The sequence below is a fragment of the Bemisia tabaci genome, chromosome 9 (genome assembly GCF_918797505.1).
Source record: "Bemisia tabaci chromosome 9, PGI_BMITA_v3".
NCBI classification, from domain to species: domain Eukaryota; kingdom Metazoa; phylum Arthropoda; class Insecta; order Hemiptera; family Aleyrodidae; genus Bemisia; species Bemisia tabaci.
Window position 1 is genome coordinate 32,621,725 of NC_092801.1, and position 21,710 is coordinate 32,643,434.

At 39.8% G+C, this 21,710-nt stretch overlaps 1 protein-coding gene across 1 annotated transcript in view; it reads left to right on the forward strand.

The window, feature by feature from the left end:
- LOC109030362 (cytoplasmic aconitate hydratase) overlaps nt 1-21,710 on the forward strand; it is a 72,313-nt gene that overhangs the window by 42,165 nt on the left and 8,438 nt on the right. Inside the window, exons 10-14 of the mRNA XM_019041294.2 lie at nt 5,367-5,526; nt 15,287-15,507; nt 18,866-19,022; nt 20,723-20,958; nt 21,524-21,660. Coding sequence (XP_018896839.2) covers nt 5,367-5,526; nt 15,287-15,507; nt 18,866-19,022; nt 20,723-20,958; nt 21,524-21,660 — 911 coding nt within the window. The remainder of the gene's footprint in view (nt 1-5,366; nt 5,527-15,286; nt 15,508-18,865; nt 19,023-20,722; nt 20,959-21,523; nt 21,661-21,710) is intronic.

Genomic DNA, 21,710 nt, shown 5'->3' on the forward strand with positions numbered 1-21,710 from the left:
ATAGTTTGTAGCATCGATAAGACTGGATTTTACAATTTTGTCGGGCCATTTGAGAAGGGATCTCAGAAAAGCCGTACGTTGATATTGCCGTGCTTTGGAAGAACGCCGTATAAGCCTTTAGACGTTGCCAGATTTGCTTTTCTAAATAACGAATTTACTGTGAAAGGTGTGAACGTTTTTCTTCAAATTTTTTTGGGGGAATTTCTTTGCAATTTGATCTAAAATATTTGAAAGTTTCAGAAAAAGCACGCACAATTTTCCACAAGAATACATGTTTTATCCGGGAAATTCGGCAACCCCCGACTGTTCATACCAGTGGCGTGGCGTGAATTGCGATATATCGATTGTTGTGCCATTTAAACCTATGGTAAAGAATCGATTATTAAGGTGTTCGCTGCGAACACCCTATTTATCGATCCTATTCCATAGGTTTAAATGGCATAACAATCGATATATCGCAATTCACGCCACGCCACTGGTTCATACGACGTTCTTCATTAGCACGGCAGTATACTTGAAAGACCTAAAACATTTTAATCTGGGGGGCAAAAAAAAAAAAAAAAAAAAAAAAAAAAAATGATCAATCCACGGGGTAAGGAGCCTGAGTCCTTGGAGGTAAACTTTTAAGGGGAACCGTTTGGTTCAGGTTTATTCGTGAAAAACTCCCACGTGATCAAGTCGCAGAAATTTCCAAACCTCCTCTCCAATTCAATGGAGATGTTGCATGTGTGAGAAATTTGCGATTTTTTCAGTTGATTCTCTTACAAAAGTTCGCGAGAAACACGATGGTGCCACTGGTTTTCTCTGAAATCAACTCCTAAGCTCAAAAAAAGCTCTCAAGTCGAGACCAAAATGGAGGGGATATCCCACCCTACCCTATGAGTCCACCTCTACATCAAAACAAATTCTCTATGCAAAGATAGGGAGCAAATACATTGACAGGGCTCATTTGGCCTCAACTTGAGAGCTTTTTTTTTGAGATTGAGGGTTGATTTCCAAACCTCCTCTCCAATTCAATGGAGATGTTGCATGTGTGAGAGATTTGCGATTTTACAGATGATTCTCTTATAAAAGTTCGCGAGAAACACGATGGTGCCACTGGTTTTCTCTGAAATCAACTCCTAAGCTCAAAAAAAGCTCTCAAGTCGAGACCAAAATGGAGGGGATATCCCACCCTACCCTATGAGTCCACCTCTACATCAAAACAAATCTCTCCATGCAAAGATAGGGAGCAAATACATTAGCAGGGCTGCCACTTTCATTTTGGGACTCCCAAACTGAAACACGGCAACCCTGCTAATGTATTTGCTCCCTATCTTTGCATGGAGAGTTTGTTTTGATGTAGAGGTGGACTATCAGGGTAGGGTGGGATATCCCCTCCATTTTGGTCTCTTTTTGAGAGCTTTTTTTGAGCTTGAGAGATGATTTCAAAGAAAACCAGTGGCATCATCGTGTTTCTCGCGAACTTTTACATAAGAATCAATGGTCAAATCGCAAATCCCTCACACATGCAACATCTCCATTCAACCAATAGGATCGCTCCACACTCCTTATGTCTCTTTTGTCCATCGCTTTGTCTATCAATTTCAAAACCAGCCCGCAGAACGAGAATATCTCGTTCGCACGGAATAGACTTCCCGGGATTCGAAGCATCATTTATTACTTTCCCTGAGTCACATCGAGGAACTCCAAGCCTCAGCCGACGGGAATCCAACGAGTGGATGCGTCATCGAAGGCAGCAATCCCGATGAATGATGGGCCAAGTGAAGAAATTACGTCCATCATCCATTGTTTGCTTTTAATAATTAGTTAATCACCCATCCTGATCATGACACTGCTCAACCGGACTCGAGAACTAATGGACGTAATCCTGCCAAACGGAACTATGTGAATTAAGACACGAGCCCTGAGACCTGTAAGAATACATTCATAACATAGCTCACGCCATAACGCACACCGGTCCGTTTAGTTTGGTTGAAACTCATCGGTAATAGCTTGCGTATGTATGCTTAATGTGCCCCGGTGGATTTTACCGTTCAGCCCGAGTGACACAACTTGTCCTTTGTTGCTCTTGAGCTTGGGTGGTTTTCGTCGGGATTTCGGAAATGCGAGGTCGTGACGACATTTCCGAAACCGTGCGCGTTAGCACTGTTTCGTGATAATTTAGTGAAACGAGTTCGTTTCTCTGGAGGTGTAACCAGCGATAGGTTTTTGCGAGTCAACGAACTGGATCGCATTTAGCAAAAAGGAACCACACAGTGGACCATAGTGTTGTAAACATGTTTCTTCTTCATATTTATCTAAGAAAATCTCCCAGAATAACGAACAGCTTTGGCTTCCTACCAAAAAAATATAAATTCTAAAGGAAAATGATTTTATATAAAACTGTAATACTGTACATATTTAAAGTCTTTTTAAAAGAAGAGAAGTTGCACTATTTTGAAAACACTGTGATCGCGCTGGTTCTTTTTTGCAAAATGCGATCCAACTATCAGTAGTGTGTATAATAGAGGACTTTTTCAGTAAAAGAGCGTATAAGGCCTGCGATGCTGTTGATTGTGCAATTTTTCATAGCGTTTGCGGCGCATGAAATTCATTCACAGTCGACTTACTTCCTTACAATATTAAAAAAAACTCGGCGGGAATTCAGGGAAAAATTCATTGCAGAACTGTCGGAAAAGTTACTTACAATAAAGTTCTCTAGTTAGAGAACTACGTTGCACAATCTTAGCAGCATTGCATGTCTCATAAGCCTTTTTACCAAAAAATGCCTCAATTTTGCAAAAAAAAAACGCAACCTCACTCAGAGCGTCGTTCTTCCGGCGTAAGAACGTATTTTATTTTCCACATGAGCCATGTTTCACGCATAAATCCATGCTCTCTGGGGCTTACGCGGAAATCGATTACGTCAAAGGAGCGACGATTTTTCAGGCAATCTGGCAACTTGTTACAGGAGAAACATACCGCAATCAGTGGCAATAATCTAAAACCTCGTGCAGTAAGTATCCTCCGTCCTAAATGGAAAGAAAACGACACTGATCAGTGATCTGCCGCTCGATTTGTGGCGATCGCGATTAACGTTATAGGTTCCCAGCTTTGCACATAATTTGGGACTTCGTTCTATCCCATTTACCTCATTACACTTTGCTCTTACGTCCCAATTTCTAGTAAACGCATTCGTCAGAAAACGTTTCCCTCCTTTTGTCGGTTCCCAGCTCCTCGATTGTTGAATCGATATCGAATGACCTTGATCGATATAAAGCATTGTGAAGATAGGGAGTTATCGATCGAATTCATTCGATAAACGATTCAACAATCGACCCGCAGCTCCTCGATTGTTGAATCGATATCGAATGACCTTGATCGATATAAAGCATTGTGAAGATAGGGAGTTATCGATCGAATTCATTCGATAAACGATTCAACAATCGACCCGCTGGCAAAGGAACATAACTCCTCTCCGAAGTTGCAAAACTTCCACTATTAAGGTGATTCGATGGACGCCATATTTTGTGTCAGAACGGCATGCGATATATCGCATCAATTGGTTCCATTTTTTCAGCTACTCGTCATTTTTCTCCAAATTTGAGGTCGAAATTCTGTTGTCAGGAGACTAAAGCACTCACTTACTAATTTTAACAAAGATATTCAACGTAACAAAGGCGTGGTTTTTTCAGAGAGAAAACATCGCATTCGATACTGATATCGAAACTGCACTCGACTGCGATATTTTCTCTCTAAAAAAACCACGCCTTTATTACGTTGTATTTCTTCGTCAAAATTGGTGAGTGCTTTAGCCTCCTAAAAACAGAATCGCGATCTCAAAATTGGAGGAAAATGACGAGTAGCTGAAAAAATGGAGCCAATTGATGCGATATATCGCATGCCGTTCTGCCACAAAATATGGCATCCATCGAATCACCTTAAGTTGTATTTTTCGCTCGCATTCGCGCGAAAAATCAGCTTTTTGATGTCATTACTGATTGGTATTATATAGGATTACCGCATGCAGCTCGGATTCTAAAGATTGTTGTTGTTGTTGTTGTTGCTGTTTTCTGCACTCCATTTTTTCTGCCCTAAACACACCGCAAACTGTACCAAAATCAACACAAAATTTAGGTTGATTTGCGTTTTTACACTTCCTATAATGACCAAAAGTAACACAAGAACACAAATATTTTTATCAGGGTACTCAGGTACTGCTCTCATTGGCTCTCTGGTGGAGTAATCAGAGATGGAAAATTTCATGAAATTTATCCGAGTGAAATTTCACGAAATTCCATGAAATTTATTGAAACTTTTGGGGATCGATTCAGGAAATCAGGAAGCTAAGAAACGCCTAAAAACAGTGATTCTAGATTTTGAAAATGTTTACCCCAAGCCTAAAACATTCGCGCGTTGCAAATGTTTTCGTTTAGTTTAGGGGTTAGGTTGGGGTTTTTCTCTCTAAACTCCCCTTTTTGCCCCCTCTTTGTATCTGGTACCTTCAGTAGAGTAGCATAACACCGCAGCATCAACAGAAAGACCATCTGAAACGCTTTCAGACCTCCAAAGGTTTAATCAATAATTCGGAAAAAAATTAAAGAACAACTATTGTAAAATTTATTCGAGCCTTATGAAATTTCTAAACGTGAAATTTAACTTACCATCCGTGGGAGTAATGCTCCTAACGGCTGTTTTGTCGGAAACACAATCAATTTTTGCACACTTAAGGCTTTCTCATGTGTTCTTTTTTTTTTTACACAACTTTAAGAAGACGAATTGTGCTGTTTTATAGCTGTTGCAGTGATTCCACCTTAAGGTGATTCGATGGACGCCATATTCTGTGTCAGAACGGCATGCGATAAATCGCATCAATTGGTTCCATTTTTTCAGCTACTCGTCATTTTTCTCCAATTTTGAGATCGCAATTCTGTTGTCAGGAGACTAAAGCACTCACTTACTAATTTTAACAAAGAAATTCAACGTAATAAAGGCGTGGTTTTTTTAGAGAGAAAATATAGTATTCGAGTGCAGTTTCGATATCAGTATCGAATGCGATGTTTTCTCTCTAAAAAAACCACGCCTTTATTACGTTGAATTTCTTTGTTGAAATTGGTAAGTGAGTGCTTTAGTCTCATGACAACAGAATTGCGATCTCATAATTGGAGAAAAATGACGAGTAGCTGAAGAAATGGAACCAATTGATGCGATATATCGCATGCCGTCCTGACACAAAATATGGCGTCCATCGAATCACCTTAAAGAGATAAGACGAATTTCGAAGGAAACTCGATTTCGAAAATTTGAGGGTTACGGCTCTCTTCCTTATGGCAAAGCTCAACCTCGATGGAATGATTAACGGTTTTCGCACGGCATTGTTGCAGGTGGGATTCAAGGGGTACGGGCTGGCAGCGGACAAGTTGGACGTGACGGCGCCGTTCGTCTACGAGGGGAAGGAGTACACCCTCCGTCACGGGTCCGTCGTCATCGCGGCCATCACCTCCTGCACCAACACCAGCAACCCCAGCGTCATGCTTGGAGCCGGTCAGTACCCATCAATATCTCTTCTTCAGTGGAAAAACAAGGATGAAAAAACGGTAAACAAGGCTAAAAATACACAATGGACCAACAGACAAGGTACGAATTTAAGCATTCCGATACATGCTTCTCAACCAAAATTTCACGTAGAACACGATTCGCGCAACGAAAATTACTGAAACCAACTCCTAACGAAGATATTAACCTTTTCATTTCACATTGGTTACGAGGAATTTGAACTGCCCGCTCACAAGAAACTCAAAGCTCTACGTGAGTCAAATCGCGCACGACAACGGTCTCAGCAAGTTTCTTAATCGAGCAATATTCATTTCCCACCATGTGTTGATCGAACTATAGGCAATTTGCTATAGCTGAGCCAAAGCGTCAAGATTGAGGTTGCCAGATGTTTACATCGCGCAGAGACTGTCAAGATAACGTTTAGCGCGCGATGTGAATAACGTAGAGCATTGAGTTTTCATGAGCGGGTGGTTTCAATTCGCGCATCAAGAATCATTAAATATCTTCGTAAGGAGTTAATTTCGGTAATTTTTGTTATGCATATCGTGGTCTACGTGAAATTTTGGTTAAGAAACATGTATCAGAATGGTGAAATTCGTACCTTGTCTAGTGGTCCATTAATGAAACCCGAGACGTTTCGACTCAAAACTGAGTCATTTTCAGTCGGAAACAATAAAAATTTAAAAGAAAAAACGATAAAAAACCTGAGCCCTACATGGTGGTGGCCGGGATCTGAGAGAAAGAAAAAATTGATAACAAACAAGGCACATCGATATCGATCATTTTCGGTCATCGGTGCTGGCATCGATGTGCCTTGTTTGTTATCAATTTTCTCTTTCTCTCAGATCCCGGCCGCCACCAGGGCTCAGGTTTTTTTTCGTTTTTTCTTTTAAATTTTTATTGTTTCCGACTGAAAATGACTCAGTTTTGAGTCGAAACGTCTCAAGTTTCATTAATTGTGTATTTTTAGTCTTGTTTCTCGTTTTTTCACCCTTGTTTTTCCACTGTTATCATTGTCTTGGGCTGCTCTAAAAAATTTGTATCTATTTCTTCTTTTATATTTTCTCGTCATTCGTCACCAATATGCACTGAAATTATTTGTTCTCAAGATGTAATCTTGACTTAAACCGTCGTTTCTTGTCGACAGAATTCGGTCTTTTGAAAGTTAAATCGTGCGGATTTAACTTAGAGTCAGTTTTTTTGGCCAACGTTTGCATTCATTCTCGGGAGGTGGGTCGAGCATAATGGGACTACATTTTGCAATTTGGAACTATAGATTCTGGCTCTTCTGTAAAAACACTCATGTGCATAGGGAAACTAATGGCACATACGTTGTTTTTAAACCGGGCTAGAATTTATAGTTCCTAATTGCAAAATGTAGTTCAATGGATGTGGTCATTGCTGCCAGCATGAAAACCAAATGTTATAAGCACACCGTCGCTCGGAGGGAATTTCGTTTTGTTGTAACGGAACGGAGGTTGGCAGTAAGTTAAAAACTTGGACCATATCCACTCGCGAAAATTCGCCTAAATGCGCTAGCGACTCGCGAGTCTCGGACTTTCGAGGCCATCGCTGCAGATTTTTTACGAACCAACGACCAATCGGTCGTCCGCGAACTGCGTAAGCAGTGAGAAAACTGTGTAGGTTACGACCTTGAATAATGGATGATATAAAATGTATTACGTTTTCATTATGATGCGAAGTGGATAAAAGTGTGTATTCATAAAATGAACCAGGATACATTTTCGACTGACTCACAGACTTGAACGCAGGAGTAGAAAAGTTGAATGGAGCGAAACGCGTGATACAACTATTTGAACTTCTCAGCCGTTAAAATTGCAGTTTCACAAAATGAAGGGGAATCTATTTTTGGCTGACTTGGAGACTTAAACACGGGAGTAGAAAAGTTGAATGGGACTAAACGCGTAATACAAATTGACTTCCAAGCAGGTAAATTAGCATATCCACTGAATGAAGGAGACCAAGGTGTTCTACACCATCCCAAATATTTGGTTCATCAAACTCAACTTCCATTCGCATAACAGAACTTCTGAGGTTAAAAGAAACGATGGACCAAGTTTGGTTAAACGAACGTTCAGATACACGAATAAAAAAACCCGTTTTATTTTGAAGACAGAACGCTCAATGCACTAATTTTTACGAAAACTTATGACAAGGATGTTGATATTTTGTAAAAATTACTGCGAAAAAGTTGAATTCTTTTGGTAAGTTACTAGGTGAGTGTTGAATCTATTGGATGATTACTACTTGAGGGTTGAATTTTTGAAAGATTACGGCGAAAGCGTAAAATTTTTGAGGAATTTATTGGAAAAGAGCAGAATTTACAGAAATGAACGATGCGATAATTCATACTATCTTCACGCTCGGCTGCGTTAGCTGAAACCCAAATTGCTAGAAAATGCACAAAAAGGGACTCGAGAAAAGTATCCCTCGGAGAGGCATGGTGAGAACCAAGAGCAGCTAAGTCCAGCACTGCCGTGCTAAGGAAGAACGCCGTATGAACATTCTAGAGTTGCCAGATTTTCTACGATAAAACGTTTTTTGAATGATTTTTTTGAAATGTTTTATGAAATATTTTTCCTTGAAATTTTCAGACATTTTAGATCAAATTACAAACAAAATTATTCGGGAAAAATAACAGAAAAATATTCAAAAAAGTTCCTACCAATTAGCGACTTGTCAAGGAAATTCGTCAACGCCTGAAGGTTCATACGGCGTTTTTCATTAGCACGGCAGAACAAGACACTTCCCTCGTCCCTAGAGTCTCAGAGTAATCTAATGTTTTGGTTGATTGAAGCAAAGATCGTTCTGAACAACCAAAAAGGTTTGGTTCACCTTACCAAAAAAAAACTATCCCAAAGTGACCGTAAACACGGAAATTCCTAAACGGGTGAACAAATAGTTTAACAGCTAACGCGCTCATAGATTCAAGTACTATTTTTTTTCTCGTGAGCAGAGAATTCAAAATTCTTGTAACCAGTTTAAACTAGAAACGTTAATATCTTAGTTAGGAGCTGTTTTCAGCAGCATTTTTCTTCGCGCGAGTCGTAATTTACATGAATTTTTGGTCAGGAATCATGTATTATTTAATCTACTGGTCCATTGGAAACCAAAAAATTGCCTTCAATCAGCCCGATATGCAAAATAACTGTCGTGACGCACGTAGAAAGGTATCACAATTTCCCATTGAGATTACACAGTGCGTTGAAGGAGCTCCTCTATATCTTGTATTTGAGGCCTTTGTTGCGGTATGAAAAGATGGTAACCACGATGTCGGTGCTTCGGCTTAGCTATTGCACGTTGTTAACACTTTAACACCAACATGAAAGAATATTGCTCGATTAAAAAGCCTGCATGCTGAAACCGTCGGAATGCCCGATTAGATTCAAATAGATTATTGTTTTTCTTGTGAGCCGGGAATTCAAAATTCTTGTAACCAGTTTAAACTGAAAACGTTAGTATCTTATTAGCGGCTCTGGTGCTTGCACTAGAGCTGCTATTCCGGACGGTCCCAGCTGGGGAGTATCATTGGACCATGTTACATTGGAGAGACCGCGCGTTGGTTGATGGGAATCGGCGCCATTTTCTGCTGTTTAGGGGGGACTGATTTTATTTTAATTGATATCTTTTTCCTGTGAGCGAATGCTATGTTGTGTAGTGTATTTTTGGAATCATGGTGATACTGTCAATAATTCAAAATGGGTCTGTGCTTTAATCTCGCACTGGAAAAAATGTACTTTACGTTTAAAATTTGAAAATTCAAATCTAAAAGTTTTCGCGCTTTTTTCGAAGAATGCCGTGGTTGGAGCTTCCTAGTCATACTACTCGACATCAGCTGATAGCAAACAAAGGTTACCAAGGAAACCGTAAACGCGTAACAACTACCGTCGCCAGAGCCGCTTTCCGACGCGAATGCGTTGGAGCTTCCTGCTTGGTTAGGAGTTCCTTTCAGTGTTGTTAGTAGCACGAATCGTATTCTACGTGAAATTTGGGTCAAGAAACATGTATTGGAATGCTTAAATTCGTACCTTGTCTACTGAAGACTACCGGCCCACTGGAAACCAAAGATTTTCCTTCAATTAGCCGGCTATGCAAAATGACTGTCGTGACGCACGTATAGTGGTATCATAATTTTGCATTGAGATTACACAGTGTGTCGAAGGCGCTCTTCTTTATCCAATCTTTGTGGCCTTTTCTCCAATATGAAAAGATGGTTTAAGAAAACGAGGCTTTATTTGACACGGGTATAAGGACAGAGGCGAAAAAAAAGTTTAAAAATTCTTTCAACGTATTTATTATCAGCCAGCATCAAACAAAGAAAATGATGAATCTTCACAATAAAGCCGGTAACTCACTCATCGATTTTCCTGGCACAAAATGCTTAAATTCGTCAAAGTCTTCTCAATTTTATTCTAACGTTTGTAAACTTTTTAAAGAAAAATATGTGTAACTTTTGTAAAAGTAATCACTTTTTAGGGGGAAACCTGACAACGTTCAATTGCTCCTACGGCGTTTTTGCTTATAACATTGCTTATACAGGGTTATCCAAAAGTCACTGACCACCCCTGTAACTTTTTTCCAAATTGAGATAGAAGTTTGAAACTTTGGGAATGTTCCTCGGTCTAAAGTAGCAACTTTTTGGTCCCCCCAAAATTTTGGGGGGCGGCCCCCCTAAGGGGGGCGGGGGCTAACTTTGTTTTTTCAAATAGCAACCCCCCTTTTGTGATAACTCATTCGAAAGATAATAAAAAAAAAAAATTTTTGGCGCAAACCGCAAGTCAAAATGTTGATTTTTGACAAAATGGCGGCCGGTCAAAGTTCAAAATGGCGGAAATTTGGCATCTCCGTTTTTTATTGGCGGATTGGTCTGAAACTCGGAATCTAAGGGTTTTTTGGGACGAGAAAGACGATTCTGGCATCGGTTTTCCAGAAAAGTCAGTCCTTTTCAAAATGGCGGCGGTCAAAATGGCGGCCTAGAGCGAGAAGTGGATATTTAGGCTGCTTATCGTTGGATTTGTATGAAACTTGGTATCCGGGATTATTTCGGCACGAGAAGAACGAATCTTTCATTGGATATCTGAAATTCCGAAAAATTTCAAAATGGCGGCGAAAAAGTGGCGAGAAATCAGTTTTACGGCTGTTTACCGATGTATTTGCATGAAATGCGATATCGATTATTTAGTATTTCAAGAATTAATGAAAGATTTCTTTTTATCCAGCCAAAAACCACCAGGATATCGAATTTCATGCAAATCCATTGGTAAACAGCCGTAAAACTGATTTAACGCCACTTTTTAGCCGCCATACTGAAATTCGTCGGAATTTCAGATATCCAATGAAAGATTCGTTCTTCTCGTGCCGAAATAATCCCGGATACCAAGTTTCATACAAATCCAACGATAAGCAGCCTAAATATCCACTTCTCGCTCTAGGCCGCCATTTTGACCGCCGCCATTTTGAAAAGGACTGACTTTTCTGGAAAACCGATGCCAGAATCGTCTTTCTCGTCCCAAAAAACCCTTAGATTCCGAGTTTCAGACCAATCCGCCAATAAAAAACGAAGATGCCAAATTTCCGCCATTTTGAACTTTGACCGGCCGCCATTTTGTCAAAAATCAACATTTTGACTTGCGGTTTGCGCCAAAAATTTTTTTTTTTATTATCTTTCGAATGAGTTATCACAAAAGGGGGGTTGCCATTTGAAAAAACAAAGTTAGCCCCCGCCCCCCTTAGGGGGGGCCGCCCCCCCAAATTTTGGGGGGACCAAAAAGTTGCTACTTTAGACCGAGGAACATTCCCAAAGTTTCAAACTTCTATCTCAATTTGGAAAAAAGTTACAGGGGTGGTCAGTGACTTTTGGATAACCCTGTATATTTGGCAAAGCAACATTGATCAAATAACTTTCTGTACCCGCGCCCGGAGGCTGGATTAGAAAGTGATCGGTTGCCGAGGGCCATACTGCCGTGCTAAGGAAGAACGCCGTATGAACATTCGAGGGTTGCCAAATTTCCCGCGAGAGTATGCATTTTTGACGATATTTATGCACATTTTTCTTTTAAATTTTCAGATATTTTAGATGAAATTACGTACAAAATAGTCTGAAAATTTCGGAAAAAAATATTCACAATTTTCCCAGTAAATTCAGTTTTTATTGAAGGAAATTTGGCAACGCCTGAAGGTTCATACGGCGTTTTTCCTTAGCACGGCAGCATTGTCGAATGCAGACGCTGCGCGGTTCAGATTAAGGGCTTCCCGGTCAGGTTCCGTCTGGGGCCTGGGGCGTCTAGCCATAAGGCAACTCCAGCCGAAGGCATACACTGAGACGACGCTTTTTAGAGACCCTGCGGGCTGATTGTTGGAATCGGTAGACAAAGCGATAGACAAAGAAGACAAAAAGGACACTATCGGTGGAAACGGGTGATTGTATGCACGGTGTCTAGTTTTTTAAAAACTGGGAAAAACCGGGATTCATCAGAGAATGAAAATTTACCGGGAAAATCGGGGAATCTGTTCCAGAAACCGGGAATATCTTTCATTGACCTAATAACATCAACATCAGGAACTTTTTTTTTAAATTAAAATTTTGAATGTGCGCCAAAGAAATGGCTGTATGATTAATTAAAATCGATATTCATATCTGAAACCCAAGAAAATTATATTCTTTTTCCCTAGAAAATCCCGGGAAAGTGGGAGAGTACTTCGATTTCTCATCGGGGAATGAGCTCCTGAAAATCAGGGAGAATCAGGGAATAATCAGGGAATGAGCTTTGCCATGAAACGTAAAACACGATGCGCACATAGAAAATTACCGAAATTAACTCCTTACGAAGAGATTTGATGATTCCTGATGCGTGAATTGAAACCACCCGCTCATTAAAACTCAATTCTCTACGTGATTCACATCGTGCGCTAAACGTTATCATGACAGTCGATTCGATGTAAAAATCTGGCAACCTCAATCTTGACGCTTTGGCTCAGCTCTAGCATATTGCTTATAGTTTGAACAACACATGGTGGAAAATGAACATTGCTCGATTGAGAGGCTTGCTGAAACCGCCGTAGTGCGCGATTTGACTCGCGTAGAGCTTTGAGTTTCTTGTGAGCGGGCAGTTCGAATTCCTTGTAGTCAATGTGAAATAAAAACCTTAATATCTTTGTTAGGAGTTGGTTTCAGTAATTTTCGTTGCGTGAATCGTGTTTTACGTGAAATTCTGGTTAAGAAACATGTATAAGATTGCTTAAATTCGTACCTTGTCTAGTGGTCCATTTGGGGTTCAGCGTACGCAGCCGAGCGCAGAGATAGTATGAATTATCGCATCGTTCATTTTCTTTAAATTCGGCTCTTTTCCAGTGAATTCCTCAAGAATTGTACGCTTTCGCCGTAATCTTTCAAAAATTCAACCCCCAAGCAGTAATTTTCCAATAGATTCAACCACCCAATAACTTACCAAAAAAATTCAACTTTTTCGCAGTAATTTTTACTAAATATCAACATCCTTGTCATAAGTTTTCGTTAAAATTAGTGCATTGAGCGTTCTGTCTTCAAAATAAAACCGTTTTTTTTATTCGTGTATCTGAACGTTCGTTTAACCAAACTTGGTCCACCGTTTCGTTTAACCAAACTTGATCCACCGTTTCTTTTAACCTCAGAAGTCCTGTTATTCGAATGGAAGTTGAGTTTGATGAACCAAATATTTGGGATGACGTAGAACACCTTGTTCTCCTTCATTCAGTGGATATGCTAATTTACCTGCTTGGAAGTCAAAATATTTGTATTACGCGTTTAGTCTCATTCAACTTTTCTACTCCCGTGTTTAAGTCTCCAAGTCAGCCAACAATAGATTCCCCTTCATTTTGTGAAACTGCAATTTTGACGGCTGGGAAGTTGAAATAGTTGTATCACGCGTTTCGCCCCATTCAACTTTTCTACTCCCGTGTTTAAGTCTCCAAGACAGCCAAAAATAGATTCCCCTTCATTTTGTGAAACTTCAATTTTAACGGCTGGGAAGTTGAAATAGTTGTATCACGTGTTTCACCCCATTCAACTTTTCTACTCCTGCGTTAAAGTCTGTGAATCAGTGGAAAATGTATCCTGGTTCATTCTATGAATACACACTTTTATCCACTTCGCATCATAATGAAAACGTAATACATTTTATATCATCCATTATTCAAGGTCGTAACCAACGAACTAAACCTCTAGAATGGCCGCGAGATACCAAACCTGCGTAACGCGCATGGGCCGGTTTTTGAAGGCAGGAGGGGGGTGGGAGCCCAAGTATAGCTAACCTCAATCTCCATTTCTGCTGCGTCTTGCCCATAAGGATTACATGTGAAAATTTCAACCTTTGTAAACTTTCATTTTTTTGAGGTTTGCTTTCAAAGTTCCTATTTTTTGAGTAAAGAAAACCTTTTAAGGTGCGATTGTTCAGCAATATCTTCATTGCTATCACTTTATTCAACAATATTCGGCAAAATGTGGGCAGCGTCTGACATGGGTTTAGATGGCAGCCTGCTGTGTGAGCCCAAATAAACCTAACCTATATCAACTTCAAAACGTTCCGGGTCTCTAACACTGGTCAGCCATTCTAGAGGTGTAGTTCGTTGGTCGTAACCTACACAATTTTCTTACTGCTCACGCAGTTCGCGGACGACCGATTGGTCGTTGGTTCGTAAAAAATCTGCAGCGATGGCCTCTCAAAGTCCGAGACTCGCGAGTCGCTAGCGCATTTAGGCAAATTTTCGCGAGTGGATATGGTCCAAGTTTTTAACTTACTGCCAACCTCCGTTCCGTTACAACAAAACGAAATGGAGATGATGCAAGTGTGAGGAATCTGCAATTTGACTGTTGATTCTTATGTAAAAGTTCGCAAGAAACACGATGGTGCCACTGGTTTTCTCTGAAATTAACTCCTAAGCTCAAAAAAAGCTCTCAAGTTGAGACCAAAAGGAGGGGATATCCCGCGCTATCCTGAAAGTCCACCTCTACATCAAGACAAACTCTTCATGCAAAGGTAGGGAGCAAATACATTGACAGGGCTGCCACTTTACTTGGGGACTCTAAAACTGAAAACACGGCAACCCTGCCAATGTATTTGCTCCCTATCTTTGCATGGATAGTTTGTCTTGATGTAGAGGTGGACTCTCAGGATAGCTTGGGATATTCCCTCCATTTTGACCTCAACTTGATAGCTTTTTATGAGTTTAGGAGTTGATTTCAGAGAGAACCAGTGGCACCATCGTGTTTCTCACGAACTTTTACATGAGAGTCAATAGTCAAATCGCAAATTCCTCACACATGCAACATCTTCATTAAAGAACATTGAGTCGGGTTTTTTTCTAGAGCAAGAAATTTAATTTTACCTATTCTAGTGTGAACTGTAAATGTTGATTTCTAATTTATGAATTAATTTTTGAAATTTGCAATGTATAAAGGGTTTAAATGAGATGGTAAAATAGTGCTGGTTCCACTTTATTTTACCGGGAAAGCAAGGCCGAAAAATTTCAATCAGAGTCAGAAGTGCAAACTCTAAAACCACATTGTTACTTACATCTCGGGCCACTTTTTCCGTATTTTTTTTCTTGTCAAGGGTTTGAAGCTAATATCAGTTCAAACTTTTACATTAGAATCAATGGTCAAATCGCAAATCCCTCACACATGCAACATCTCCATTGTTGTCTCTGATCAGGCATGATTTTTTTTCAATTTTTCTTCTTTCTATGACAGGTCTCTTGGCGAAGAAAGCGGTGGAGGCCGGTCTCTCGGTGGACCCGTACATCAAGACGAGCCTGTCGCCCGGTTCGGGGGTGGTGACCTACTACCTCCGCGAGAGTGGGGTCGTGCCCTACCTCACCGCCCTGGGCTTCGACACCGTCGGATTCGGGTGCATGACCTGTATCGGCAACAGCGGACCCCTGCCCGACCCCGTCGTCGCTGCTATCGAAAAGGTAGGACTCGGACACAATCCATATTCGGCAGATCAATCAAATTGGCAACATTGTTTTTCTCAATTTAAACCATGGTGTCTAGTTTTTCAAAAACCAGGAAAAACCGGGATTCATCAGGGAATGAAAATTTACCGGGAAAATCAGGGAATTTGTTCCAGAAACCGGGAATCTCTCCTCGAACTACCCACGTATCATTTCGTTTTCAAATTTGGCGGTCTAATGTGACGTGCGCCAGAGAAATGACTGTAAGCTTAATTAAAATCGATTTGCATATATAAAAGACTCGAAAATTATATTCTTTTCCCCAAGAAAATCCCGGGAAAGTGGGAGAAAACTTCGGTTTCTCATCAGGGAATGAGCTCCTTAAAATCAGGGGCCAAGAAAACTAGACACCATGATTTAAACCCATGGAAATGCATCGATTCTTTGAGGGGCCAGGTGCTCCGACCAGAATCGATTATTTAACATAGGTTTAAATGGAGGGAATCCGGTGTTGCCAGATTGCTGGATCCGCCTCTGCAATCCGTATTTGAATCATATCGTCGTTCCCTGCACGAAGGAAGGGGACTCCATTCCAAGGTTGCAAAATTGACTCAGATAATTCAATTTTTTACATATATGTCTCTGTGCAATTTTTGTCCATAATTTGTCTGATTTTTGCATGATACCACCAGTTAGAAATGACTAAGATTCTCCCAGTATAAATGCAATTTGCGATAAGAAATTTAGCAACATTGAAATGTAGTTAGGCTCTTTCGTGAGGGAAACGACAGTATGAATGATTTAAAATTTCTGTGTTTTTCGTGTGATTTGTTGAGGCTATGATTCATGAGAAATAATAAGTTTTCATTTTAGAGGCAGAGTATGCAACCGGCACTCAGAAACATCAAATGCTGCAAAAAGTATTCCCTGTTTTTTTTTCTTGTTTTTTTTTTTTGTGTAGGTATCCAATGCTAAATATCTACTTTTTCCTTTATGTAAAAAAATGAATGATGACATGATTAAAATTGTGCTCTCATGTGATGCCAGCTGAATGTTAGTTATGTTTTCGCGCGAGGATGGTTACATGCAGTCCGGAACTTAAGTTCAGCAGAAAGGAACCAAGCCACATCAGCTACTGTCAAATTGAATTCGGCAATCTAATTCTTTTACATGAAAACGGTCGTGCAGATTTTTGTGCAAATTTCAGTGAATTTTTTTGCATGGTACGAAGCAAATAATTCTTTAAACTTCTCAAAGGAGCCCGCACAAACATTCTCTCGTAATAAATTAAAATGCCCTGTTAAACTTGGCAATGGCTGATGTGGCTTGGTTCCTTTCTGCTAAACGCTGTCTAATTATGTCCTCAAGTGATGTCAGATGAATTGGATTGCATCTTGCAGAAAGGAACCAGCAGGAGCATTCAAATGTCACTAAGATTATTTTACCTTGCAAACAAAAAACAATTATCTAAACAAGTTTTATCTTTGCTCCCGATAAACTGTATTTAAAATTACCCTCGTAAAATTAATTTTTTGCATGATTTTGCTACTTTTTTGCAAAGAATGTAAGTTGCACCATCTTAGGGGTGGTTTCACGATAACTGTAATAGTTTTGTCGCTGTAACAGCCAACACATTTTTCGGTCATATTTTTAGTACAAATGATAATCACTCGAATTTTTTCGCAGTAACCTTCAAAGGGTTACGTATTATAACGCTTTCTAATGATTTATTGCGCTACTTCTTAATGAATATTATGTAAATTCCGAAAATGTGCTGTCAGTTACGCGGTAAAAAGTCAGCGTAACGGACAACACATTTTTGGTCTTTTATATATTAAAATTGAAAAGTAGAGCAATTAATCATCAGAAAGCGTTCTAATACGTAACCCTTTGAAGATTAATGCGAAAAAATTCGAGTGATTATCACTTCTACTAGAAATATGACCGAAAAATGTGTCGTCTGTTATGGCGACAAAACTATTCCAGTTATCGTGAAACCACCCTTAGAAACACGAGAATGCTCTTGGTTCTTTTTTGCAAAATGCAATCCAATTTGAGTTATTGTTTGGCGCGAGGATGGCTACTTGCAGTTCGAAACCTGAATTCTTGAAATATTTTGCGTCAAATTTCACCCTTCTGAATTTCATGTTTTGCCACCTTGGGTAATCACTCAATTTGGGATCCGAAGGTGCCGTCATCATCAAGGCGGCAAGACGTGCTCGTGCGGAGCGATGGGCGCGGTGCGGTGCGACGATATAGGACGCGGAATTCCCGGGAAGCCCCGCAGCTCGCAATGTCTGGGACTCCGGGGTATCAATAAGGAATGGAATCGGATTCGATTCCCCGCTTTTATCACTCATATAACACTTTTCGGAAGGAGTAAACCCACGTCTTTATCGGAAGTCCAGGGTGTCGCTCTCCCGGAGAACTAGCCAGCATTCAAGTTCAAAATTTGACATTTTGTATCAAGGAACTAAATTGTCCGGCTCATTTTAGAAACAACGTATGGGCCATTATTTTGTCCATGCAGATAAGTGCTTATTGATGAGTCAGAAATGGACGCATTTAAATCAAAAGGTTTCCTTCGATTTTTAATCATCTGGATGATTCGACCGATTTTATTTCAATTACGTAAAAAGGGTATTTTTCATTTTCATGCCAGGTTATTGTTAGGCAAGACAGCCGTAAGTGCTATCTTCTGCGTGCTTTTGTGAAGCGTGTTGGATACACAACAAACACATTTTCAGGTTAGAAATCCGCAGATGAGGGCGGCATTCCTCTTGAAAGCACTGTTTTCATTGGTTCTCATGCTCCTACGGCTGTCTTGAAGAAAACTGTGTCATTTTTTGTGCACTTACGGCTTTTTCATACGTCTCGTTTTCATTAAATTAGGATGAATTTTGCTGTAACAGCTGTCTCAGTAATTTCATCTAAAAGAGTTTCGACGAATTTTGAAGAAAACTCGATTTTGAAAATTTTGCCCTTACGGCTCTCTTCGGTATCACGGCAGAATACCGGTATAATCGGGAAATTTCAGGGATTTTCATAAAGTCAGGGAAAACCTTGGATTGTCAGGGAAAATGACGAAAGTGCCAGAGAAAAATTGTTAATTCACCTCGATTTGCTTTTTATAATAGGTTTGACTTTTTCAACAACAAATTTGCCTGAAAACTATTGCAAATCAAGTTTTTTTAATCATCTGGCATATTTTAAGTTGGTAAGGAATATTACTCAAATGTGTCGGAGAATCTCATTTTCTAAATTTTGTGGCGACCCTGAGTCTAGAAATTTTAAGATTCAAGAAAATCTCTCCCTCTTTTTACACGTCGAAACTTCTGTACACATGTTTGTCATGACGATGTTTTCCTTTTTTCAGCATGAACTTGTCTGCTGCGGTGTCCTCTCGGGGAACCGTAACTTCGAGGGCCGTATCCACCCCAACACGAGAGCCAACTATCTGGCCTCCCCTCTTTTGGTGATCGCGTACGCCATTGCTGGCCGTGTCGACATCGATTTCAAGACTGAACCTATCGGTAATTTTCTTTTCAAATTATAATCATTGGTTTTTCTTTCACAGAGTATAAATTTTCGGATTTCCGGTGGTTTTGGGGACCGTGACAGTTCGTCGCTCGGCTGATAATAGTCGTAACTACACTTGGGCGGCATTTTTCAATTAAAACTCATTCTGAAGCACGAACGAACTGCTTTTGATCACCGTAGTCATCCATTTCGATGGTGTAAGCCCGCAACCTCTTGCACGCGGTGTTTGAAAATCTCCGCTTCTATTTTATTTTCTTAATGGTGAACGAAGCAACATCATTCCTCGAAGTTTTCGCAGAATTTTCTTTGTTCAATGAAGAAAAATCACAGCAATTTTTAGGAATTGCCATTGAGTAGTTTTCTATTTTAAAAATGAAGTATGACAGGAAGTCTGCCACGTCGCAAACTGAGATACGAGGTTGCGGACTTGCACCATGGATTTGGTGTTCCCACGCTAAAATCGCCGTCAAATAACAGTATCTGCAACTTATTGAACACGTTCGAAATGCGATCTCACTGGTCGTATGCAAGTCCATTGAGGGAGCTTCGTATTTTCGCTTACTATAGCACCTTCAACCGTGTTGAGTTAGTTTTTTCCCTCGATTTATTCCTCTTGTTTCCAAAGCAGGTTTTTATGTGAAGAGTGACTCACTTGAAACTCTGTTTTGAATTATATTTGTGGGTGAACGAGCAAAAGTATGACTTTTGATCACTCAACTTTTCACACTTGAGAAAAATCAGAGAAGTTTCAAGAAATGATGTCGGAATTTTTTTTTGAAAGAAAAAAAAAAATAATAAATTACGATTGAGTGTCTGCAGCGTCTTAAACTTAGATTTAGGTTCTTTTTGTTTCACAGCCGACATGTAACAATAAATATATGTTTTTTGAGTTTTTGATTATTATGTCTGAGTACGCAGAAGAGAAAGTACCAAGCCGCACAATTTTATGTTTTTCCCAAAGAGAGCGTATGTACCTACTTTATTTATAACCAACAACTTTCAGCTTCCAACATGTCACAATAAATCTTGAAATAGCTTACCCATATTTAGTAAAAAGAATTGTGCTAACCTCAAATGGTCGTAAAAATATCAAATAATTTTTAGTCGCAAATATATCACCTTGAAACTCGATATAGTTTTTTCTCCAAACTATGTCTTGTAAATGTCTAGTTTTTTAAGTGTCAAACCATTGTAACTTTGGGTTTGTTTCATATTTCTCGGGCTTTTTATTATATTTATTAATTTTTGTTCTAAAATGTTCTCCAAACAATTCTCTTTGCTGCGGCACCAAAATCTACAGTTTGAATTCCTTAATACTCAATTTTCTGTGGCATGGATTAATTTTTTGCCTCAGATTTTGGGAGACACAAATCTCTGCGTTAACTGTGGTGAAAACACGGAGTCCCAAATTTTTTCCGAAAAATTTCAAACTTTTGGTGATAATTTCTGATGAAAATTTGCAACATCGTGCAACAGACAAATAGTTGAAGTTTGGAAGAAACCAAAAATGTGTTGTTGCAAATAAGTAACACTTTGCCATAGAGGTTTAATTAACCGCTTCTTCTTATGGACAGTTTCAAACGCAGAATCATCTTCAACAAATCGTGGGTCGGGTTTCAAATGTACCCCAGGCTTCAGATTCCTTTCAAATGTGCTGACATTTGCATTGTATCTTTCTCGTTTTGATTTGCAGGTATTAATGCTGACGGCAAGAAAATATTCTTAGAAAATATCTGGCCTTCAAGATCAGAAATCCAAGAAGTGGAAGAAAAATACGTGATTCCGTCCATGTTCCACGAAGTGTACGCCTGCATCGAGAACGGCTCCAACAGCTGGCAATCGTTGGTCGCACCGGAGGGTCAGCTCTATCCTTGGGACACATCCTCCACCTATATCAAGAAGCCTCCGTTCTTTGATGGAATGACCAAAGTGAGTTATCGTAATAGGGTTTTATTCAGTGATGCGGCATTTTTCTCTTTTGGCCCGTTGAAAAAGAATCTGTCCGTCTTATAGATGGATTTGGTTTAAGTTTATTTGTGCAAAGGCTTGGCTTAGCATGACTCTGTGCCCAGCCCTACAAAGAATTAAAGATGAAACTTCATGAAGACAGAGTTTAATATTAAGGAATCGAGTCTCATTAAGATAGGACCAAGATACAGCGGTACAAACAGGGTTTCTGGTGGTCTGGAACTTCTGAAATATCAGGGAATTCTTCATACTGGTGAGAGAATTCCTTGAAAAACTCAGCGGCCCAACAACCTCAGCCAATGCTATTTGAGAGAGTGCGAACAATCTCCGAATGTTTCTTTCCATAATTCAAATCTCTAGAAGTAAAAATTTGGTCTAAAAATTAATACAAGTCAGCCTAATCAAAGGAAAACTATATCAGTGAGGGTCTTGTTCGAAGGTCAGAGAAAGGCAGGGAGTCACTTGTCTCTTTAAATGTTTAAAAAAGTTAGGTTCATGACAATAAAAGCTATTGTTTTCTTTGTAGGATCTCCCTTCCCCAAAGCCGATCGAAAATGCCCATGTCCTCTTGCTGCTAGGTGATTCAGTCACCACAGATCACATCAGTCCTGCTGGAAGCATTGCAAGGAACAGCCCAGCCGCTCGTTACCTGGCTGAAAGAGGGTAAGTGAAACAATAAGTGCTCTATCGTTATAGATCAAAATAAAATATTA